The sequence below is a fragment of the Lethenteron reissneri genome, chromosome 4, assembly GCF_015708825.2.
Source record: "Lethenteron reissneri isolate LAM-NWPU_2019-01 chromosome 4, ASM1570882v1, whole genome shotgun sequence".
Taxonomy (NCBI): Eukaryota; Metazoa; Chordata; class Hyperoartia; order Petromyzontiformes; family Petromyzontidae; genus Lethenteron; species Lethenteron reissneri.
In genome coordinates, this window is record NC_083782.1 from 6,730,058 (window position 1) to 6,739,229 (window position 9,172).

General features: G+C 50.0%; 1 protein-coding gene across 1 annotated transcript; it reads left to right on the plus strand.

The window, feature by feature from the left end:
• The first annotated feature begins 624 nt into the window (after window positions 1-624).
• Window positions 625-4,073, plus strand: REX1BD (required for excision 1-B domain containing). The gene is made up of 5 exons (XM_061565399.1): window positions 625-633; window positions 1,310-1,392; window positions 2,145-2,376; window positions 2,710-2,798; window positions 4,001-4,073. Exons 1-5 carry the CDS (start codon window positions 625-627, stop codon window positions 4,071-4,073), a joined length of 486 nt encoding a protein of 161 aa, XP_061421383.1.
• Window positions 4,074-9,172: the final 5,099 nt, after the last annotated feature.

The following is a 9,172-nucleotide window of genomic DNA, read 5'->3' on the forward strand; positions in this document are numbered from 1 at the left end:
CGCATTCATATGTTTTTACGTCGCCCGTGAGTCATGAATGTCCCTTTTCAACCACGAAACTAATTTGTAAAAACCACCCGCTAGAAATACGTGGAAAGTGTACTTTCTTTTGGACCAACCTTCAAAACTTCTGGTAAAAAAAAAAATGTCCTTCAGGCTCGATTCGTGTCCTCTCACAAATTGTGGTTCGCCAGATAAAAATCTGCGGCCGAATTGGTGGAAAATATCTCTCAAATTGGAGGTTTTTCCACCGTATGTATGTCAGTGGAAATTGCCTTCTTCACCGACCTCTGAATCGGTGCCCTTTACAGCTGTTAACGATTCACCTCCCGCAGCGATTCGATGCATCGTCGCAATTCAGGGGCACGATGCTACAAATCTTATTTCATACAAATTAAATTGAATGTAGTGGCTGCAAGTGTCATGTTAATGCTTTTCATGCAACATTACAACTCAAACGTTTATTGCAACAAATGCAGTTCAATGCTCGTATCGTGAGCTTAATTTAAATTGTAGTTTTGATGCATTGTTACACCTCTAAGTGTCCAACACATTTGTTAGCGAGCAGCACTTATGAAGGCCGGCACGGCACACACACAGCTGGACTCATTGTTAGACATTGTGATGAGTGAGGTGAGCTGAGAATGCGATTTTTTTAAACATTTATTTTAGTTGTATGCGATTATCGACAATGCAAAAAAAATTACTGAAATGAACGACCCCTAAATTAATCATTTGTCCACCGGGATACCTGCGCACGCACGTTCCCAAGTTATTTCGCGATGCTGTGTTGGCAGTGCGGCACGAGCACAAAAGCTCAACAAAGTTCATCAATGACACCGGCGTTCAAGGGGTGGTTCGGGCAACAGCCCTTCATGTGTGTGCCTGCAGCATAATGATGTGCTGTAAAGAAGAGCAATTTCCTTCTCTGGAGGCGCGTTTGCTGTAAAGGAGGCCTGTTGCCTGAAACGTTGCCTATTGGAAATGCAACTTTCGCCCCAGTGGGTTTGCTCGTATTGGCCGATCGTTTTTCGTGCGAAATACGGCTGCGGAATTTGCCGGCTCCTCGTGAATTCCGTTGACCCCAGGGGCACCCCGATGGCACCCCGGTGGCATTTCGTGGCACTGGCATTAAAGTCCGTACAGGCAAACCTACCACCTGGTGGAATGGCCAAGTGCTGTGCAAGTACTGTACGTGTTTGTGGTGTATGACAGGAGCTGTGTTTGACAACTACTCGTGTCTACTGCTGCATGTGTGCACTGCGTGTGTGTGCGCTGGTGCGCATGTGGTGTGCTGCTGCTGTTGCAGACGGGACACAGCCTTCAGGCCCTGGTGCAGGAGTTCTTCACGCTGCAGGCACACCGCTTGGACACCTACAAGCGCCTAGAGGAGTGAGTTGTGCCCGTCAGGATCCTCTGGTCCATTAATAATACTGGGGTGGGGAACCTACGGTCTGTGGTTTAGTTTCACACGCCCTGCACTTCATATCATATGGCCTGTGCCTTTTAGGGGCCATCCATTTAGTACGTACACAAAAATCCATCAAAACTTGACCCCCCCCCCCTTCCCTGTACGCACGCGTACTTTTTACACTCCTCCCACCTGTGTACGTTCGCTTGACGCACCCCCCCCCCCTCCCCGAATCCTATAGAACGGCCGATATTTAATCCACGCAGAAACGATCAAGGATTAATATTATTAACGTGTTTAAGCAAACAGATAGTCCACCGCCGGACTATGTAACTAATTTGAAGGCCAATGTAGACAAATTATTATCGAGGCTTCACCCTCCCCCCCCCCCCCGTTTCCTATGCGTATGCACATTGTCAGTAGACACCCCATACGCAAGCTTACGCATTTGGGTTAACCCTCCCCCCTCCATCCGTACGTACTAAACGGATGGCCGCTTAATTCACATGGTCCGTGGTCACGATGGACATCTGTGTCTACTGGACATCTGTTAACAATGAGTTCAAAATCTGCAAACAATATTCACCTGTGGAATTTGAATAATAAAAGCTGGATTTTGATTGCTTGGGGAGAAGCCTTCATCCAGCAGCAGATTGATGATCGACCAGGCTGGGGTTGGTGGACCACCACGAGGCAGGAGTCCCACCGGTCTCAATTCTTTACCTCGTTGCAGGAGCCACGACGCGTACCTGGGATCGGCGCCCGATTACGACTTCCCGCATTACCGCCAGGCGGTGCACGATGCCACGCAGGCCTTCGCGGAGTCCTCGCGGCGGGCGCTGGTGGTGCAGGAGGAGCTGCGGGCAGCACCTGGAGTTGGGTCGCCCGAGCGGGCCGAGCTGGTGGCTCACATCTCCCGCGTGCAGGACGCGGAGAAGGAAAAGCTCCAGTTGGTAGGCCGCTTGGTGACGAGCCCAGACCAGACTTTTCACTTGTCGGTGCCGTCTGTGGTGGCATAACTTGCCACCCCAGCGGTTCCAATTTCCTTATGTGGCCAATGACAATACTCGCACGGTTGGCTACGTACGGTGCAAAAGAATGTCAACATACATTCACTTGTATCACACTTTTGTGTACATTCACTGCCTCCTCTGCTCCCCTTCCCTCCCATCCCGGGGACCCTTGCCTCTTCTTCCACTTCACCGCCCTCTGCATCCACCACGATAAACGTCGTGTGTTAAACCACAGCCGTCCTCGCCCGTTCCTCCCACCTCGTGGCCGTCTCTCTGCCCACACAGACGGCGCAGCTTCAGCTGGCGAAACAGAGCGCGCTGGAGCACCTGGGAGAGGAGGCCTACGAAGATCAGGTCCACCTCTACAGGCAGAGGTGAGGCGGCTAGCGGCTGGTGTGAGGATCATTTGAGATAAAACCCTTGAGACCGCTTGAGGAGTCTGTGTGGCTCAGAGGTGGGATCTCCGCCGCCCCATTTGCATTCATCTAAAAATCGATTATTACTCGCGCAATTGGATGCAATCTCCTGGCTCTTCCCTCCCTTTTATCTCACTCTATTCCCGTCCACGTGGTGTCCTACCTCTGCCCTTCACTCTAAATTTCGATTTAAAGCTTTCATAACTGTAGGGATTCATCTTCTTGGTTCTTTCGGTAAAGTCATGTAGAAGGGAAATAATAAAAATATAATAAAATAATTCTCACGACGTTTTGGCCACAACGCAAGCAGCCGTCCTCAGATGAAGAACAGGTCTGTCGGAAAAACAGCGTCTGAATGAACACCACCAAGCTTGACAGCGTATATTTAAGCTGGGTTGGATGGGGAAGAGCGCCTTGACAAATGAATTTGCATATCAATATGAATTTAGCATATTTATGGGAAATGCACGTTTTACCTTTCATCTCACTCTACTCCTGCCCATGGAATTTATTCTCCATCAACCAAGGCGTCTGTCGTAGCCTCCAGACAACCTTTGCTCAGTGGGAGGGTGACTCTACTAGCCGATGGAACTCTGCCTTCCCTCAGCCATCTCTGCTGTCCACATCTCTGCTGTCCACTCCTTGCCCCTGTTCAAGCCCAGGCTCATGACTTAATACTGGTAGAAACCTCCTGGTTACACCAGCCCACAGGGGATTATTGTGTCCGTCGTGCAGGGAGGGGCTGGGTGGGGAGGGTGGGAGGGGTGGGGCTGGGTGGGGAGGGGAGGGGCTGGTCACCCCGTGGTGCCCTTATAAAACTCAACGTTTAACCTACTCACGCCGGCTTGTGCCCCCCCCTCACAGTCGGGCATATTTGCGGAATACGCCACGCCGCCGTTTACCCTGGCCATTGACCGAGCAACCCAACGTTCCTACCAGCTCCCTCCGCATGAATGTGTTTTTTTTTTCTCTGCCTATGACGACTGGATGACTCTCGCGATAAAATAAATAAAACCCACTGTTTCTGTACAGCTTCTTGAGATACATCCACATTGTAATTTGTACAGCTGTATTGATGGCCAATCGCAGGGAGTCTGAAATATTGAAGTCCCTCTTAAATGATCTCAACAGCTGTTTAATGTCCCCCTCTGCAAACGCAGGCTGATGAAGGTGATGGAAAAAATCGGCGAAATCTTGGAAGACTTCAAGTACGATTCGGAAGACGTGGAATAGCGAGGATAGGGATGTCGATCTCATGCTACGGCGACGGATGCTGTCGCTTGCTTTTCACCACCTTTTTAGTTTTTGTTGGCGAAGTCTAAAGCTCGTGTATACAGAACTCGAACACGGCCCGTGTATTCGGCGTGTGTAAAATCTAAGGATTCATCACCCTTAGCGATTCCATCAATCATCACCGGATTTGTAATTTGATTCGATAAGCTACATTTTTGTGTCTATTGTTTACTGTATTGTTCACATAATTGTCCCATTGTTATCGTTTTTTTTGCTTAATTCGCCTAAAATTAACATCGGCCATAGGTCAGTCCACTGCTGATGAAGGTCTCCTCCCCAAGCTGCTGGCCACCTCCCACGATTCCTGTGACAACAGTCAACCCAGTGCCAGCACGTGAACTGATTTTATCACTCCATCTCCCCGGCAGTCATCCCCTCGGGCGCATTACATTCTGTGGTTGCAACTCCGATAAATGTCCTGTGAGATTATTTTCATTTCGTAAAAAAAAAAATGAACAGCGTAAGAAAATTTAAAACTTACACTTACATTGACGCTAATAATGTAAACAAATGTCAAAATAGCAACATTGGCAAATATTTCACATACAAAGCTATCAATAGATTATTGCGTGCTTGTTTCAATGTGTTTCAAATGAGAGAAATAAAATGTATTGACATTTTTATTTACATACCTAAAACACGGCACAGTGGCAGTGGGTGGCACGGGTGGGTGCATCTGCCGGTCATCGTCAACCCGTAACACCTGGATTTGACCCGTGACCTCTTGCCAGCGGCGAGCCTCCCACTGTTATCGAGGCCTCAAAATGCACCTAGCCTGGCACAAGCGCTTTGGTGATATCACGACCTTTTAGTGTCGAATGTCAGCTGTTGTGTATGTGGAGCAATTGGCTTATACTGGTAGGAACCACCTGGTTACACTAGCCCACAGGGGATTATTATGTCCGTCCGTCGTGCATACAAAAATTGGAGGGGTGGGGCTGGGTGGAGAGGGGCTGGGTGGGGAGGGTGGGGAGGGGCTGGGTTGGGAGGGGAGGGTGGGGCTGGGTGGGGGGTGGGAGGGGTGGTGCTGGGTGGGAAGGAGCTGGTCACCCCGTGGTGCCCTTATAAAACTCAACGTTTAACCTACTCACGCCGGCTTGTGCCCGCCCTCACAGTCGGGCATATTTGCGGAATACACCACGCCGCCGTTGACCCTGGTCATTGACCGAGCAACCCAACGTTCCTACCAGCTCCCTCCGCAGTAATGTGTTTCTGCTATGATGGCATTAACTTTGGTTTGATTTCCTTCTATGGATAACATCAATGACACGTGGATTCTGAACATGTTCTGGGCCTCCCCTAGGTCGAATTAGCCTTAAAAGCACTGGGGAAGCAAAGGCAGTGTGTGGTACTGTCCACGCTAATCCCTCGTGTGCCAAACTTCCTGAATAGGCGGTCACAACAGAACCTACCCCGTATCTCTACAGCTGTAAAGGGATGCGTTTGTGTGATCGTGCATGGATGTGTCTCTGTTTTGTGTATGTAAATACCTGTACGTGTTTCGTGTGTGTCTTTGTGTATAGCGAACTCTCTGTGAGCAGATTGTCCAGGTCTAAAAACATTAAAAACATCTTCATGCCTCCTGGTTCCATTATCTACTGCTCACTCGTGGGAGGGTCGGTGAGTGGCAGAGGTCGCAACCGGGTACCCGTACCCTACCCGATACCCGGCTACCCGTACCTGGCCGGGTACAGGGTACCCGTCTGCGACCCTGGTGCGGCTGGGTATGGGTACGGGTAGACCGTGAGTCACTGGTGAGCAACTGTTTGTCACTTTCCCAACGTCTTGTCTCTTCTCACAATTCAAGTTCCTAGAATCAACCCACCCGTGCCTGCAACATGGCTTCATCCCAGAGGTTTTAATCAGGTACCCGATACCCGTACCCTACCCGTACCCGGCCGGGTACCTGGCCGGGTACGGGTAGGGTACGGCCGGGTACGGGTAGCCGTTTGCGACCCTGGTGCGGCCGGGTACGGGTAAGGAATCAAAACCCGTTTGCGACCTCTGGTGAGTGGATGGACTTCAGTGCCCGGGTGAGCAGAGGCACGAAGCAGCGAAAGCAGATGGCACATTGGAAAAATCTTGGACCTCTCGCGATGCCACGCTCTCCGGCTGGTGCGTCTTATAATCCGGTATTCTTGTACGGCTGATTTCGATGCAGAGCAACGACAATTTCACGGTCGAGCCAGACAACCGGTAGCCATGCGTCTGTGTGATGTGTCCGACAAACTTTGTTGATACTGGCCCAAAAGTTTTGTGGTGCGTTCTATGACGTGGTTTGAGAGGCTTTATTACCAATTGTTGGCATCATACAAATGCAGTGGCAGGATGTCGGCTCAGATGAAAGTGGAATGGGGAAGGGAAGGTGGGGGGAGGGGAGGATGAGAGGACGAGGTTAGGGTGGGTTAAGGGGACGGCCTCGTCACTAGGGGGCGCCCCCTAGTGGGGGGGGGGGGGGGGGCGCCCCCTAGTGGGGGGGGGGGCGCCCCCTAGTGGGGGGGCGCCCACGCCACTAGGGGGCGCTCGTTCACTTTAAGAATTCAGATTTTCCTGCAATTAAACGACTTCGCAACGGGTTTGCGACATTTCAGCTGTTGTGGGTTTCACGGCACAATCCGGCAATTACAGAAACGGCCTTTCAAAACGGTAAAATCGTAGCATCCCACCAGCAAAAGGGTTCTCTTGTTGGAAAATTCCATTTAAGTCGCTCTAAATTTATGTAAAAAAAAAACCCTGGTCAAGACCTTCAGGCAGCAGTCTTCATCAGGCCCTCCTGGCCTGTATCATTCTGGCAAAGGGGATATAGTCACTTTAGTTTTTCGGGCCAGTTACTGCGTCACACGCAATCAGATGCGCTCTGGTGGCCGTCTGGAACGCTCTTTCGATATTCGGAAGCCACTAGAGTTGTGCACTTTTAAGTCTAGATTGAAAACCCCTTTCGTTTAGAACTTATTTTTATGTTTAGTTTGCCGTCCTTCCCACGCACCTACAATTAGCACGGTTGGCTACATACGGTGCGAAAGAAGTTCAATGTACATACAGTTACACCCACTATGCTCTGGCCTTTTCAATAGCAACAGCCCATTGCTGCAACACCCTCAGACAGGTCATACCCCCCCCCCACCCCTTGTGGGTACATCTCACCTTGCTGGTGCAGGCAGGAACTGCCCGATGATTCTGAGGTCGCTTGGTAGCCGCTGGCCACAGAGGGCCCACGGCCGGCACCTCACCACGTGATACACGACAGGCCGCCAAAGGCCTGACCGCGTGGCCTCAGCGACGCGGCTCGTCTGCCCGGTCTCTCCCAGGGACGTGGCCTCAGCAGCGGTGAGTGCTTTGAGATGCCAGTGCCTGCCCAGCACAGCCACCGGACGGATTCTTCGGACCAACCGTGGTTATAGTGGGCACGTCACACCCACGAGGCATATGGTGGCGGCTCTCACTTCGCACGGTTATTTTCTTTGACAAGAGCCTTAAAACGCCAACTTTGCGGACACCGTGCTCTGGATACACTTTGTCGGTACCTTAAACAACCACGGAATCACCATTGGAACCTCATTTGCCAGTAAAAAAATATAATTGTTTTTTTACTCTTCTATCTGGCAACAAAACTGACACCTTTTTTTTTACAAGGAGTCATGTTTGCATAGACCACAATACCTGCAGTCATAATGCAAAAAAAACATAACTCTGATAATGTATGCACTGTCCTTGAAGTTGATTGGTCCACACCCGAGACAGCTTTCCTTAGAGCCTCGTCTCTGGTCCAACCCATGTGAGACTAGGCTCTAAGGAAAGCTGTCTCGGGTGTGGACCAATCAACTTCAAGGATAGTGCATACATTATCAGTTATGTTTATTGTTTGCATTATGACTGCAGGTATTGTGGTCTATGCAAACATGACTCCTTGTAAAAAAGGTGCCAGTTTTGTTGCCAGATAGAAGGGTAAAAAAACTATTATCAACCACGGAATCATGAGCGCAAATCCAATAACTTCAGAGTTGCTCCACACTCCTCACATTCTGAGAAACATACGGTCACGCTCGAATTTTGAGCGGTCACGAGCGATTTACTTTTTCAAATAAAATGTCTCGCATTAAAAGTCCCCATGGTAGACTGCTCAAGTATTTAGTTTAAACTAAACACGTGGGGATTGAGTCATGGACGTTCAAACTATTGTGGGTATTATGAACCTTCACAAAGGAAATAAGAACCAGCAGCTCAAAACCACTCTGGTTGGCCCCAGCCAACTAAACTCGCATTCAAAATGAAGAGAACACGTGTAAGGGACTAGCTCCCTACCCCCCTAGGGAAGCCCTCACCACCCAACATCAACATATTGATACCGTGTAGTTTTCTGGGTGCCCGCCACAGGCTTGTGTCCTTATGTACGTAGTTGGGAGTGTGTGGGTAACCGCTGTATTAACAAGCACTGGCCACACTTAAGACATGCTCACAAAGACAAATATCCCCCCATAGCCTTAACACACCGTTGGGGAAAGTGTCGATAGCGCCTATGAGGGCCGGCATGGCACAAGGGCGTGGGTGGCCAGCACCATGCTGGGCAATATTTACACCACGCACTGGGTACTACTTTGAGGCCGTTTGCTATTAGTCATTCGTGGGAATCCAACTTGGGTTGCTGGGTTCATAGCGCCGTGCACCAACCACATCCACACACGCAGAGATCTCAATCTTATTAAGTTTTAGCTCTCTCAACATGAAGAGGGCAAATCCACTGAGCCTTGCCACACCGTGTTAAGTTATGGGAAACCATACTTCACCACACTGGTCAGTACACAGGTTGGTGAACCAGTTTATAGTTACGATTCATCACTGATGTTTGTGGCGAGGATTCAAACTCAGGTTCCGTGTATTTGTTTGTGCAATTCAAGGAACAAGGGCAAACACGACCTTTTGCCCTAATCGCGGGCACGAGTCACGCAGCTCTCCCCCTCTGTTTTGAAGCTATGGTCTGGCGCGATCAGCCAAACCTCCCTCGTTATCGCAAACCGGTCACTCACATGAGCAGAAAACAA

Coding starts and splice junctions, on each gene's coding strand:
- REX1BD (XM_061565399.1), top strand. Junction 1,393..2,144: donor ACCTACAAGCGCCTAGAGGA/GTGAGTTGTGCC, acceptor ACCTCGTTGCAG/GAGCCACGACGCGTACCTGG. Junction 2,799..4,000: donor GTCCACCTCTACAGGCAGAG/GTGAGGCGGCTA, acceptor CTGCAAACGCAG/GCTGATGAAGGTGATGGAAA.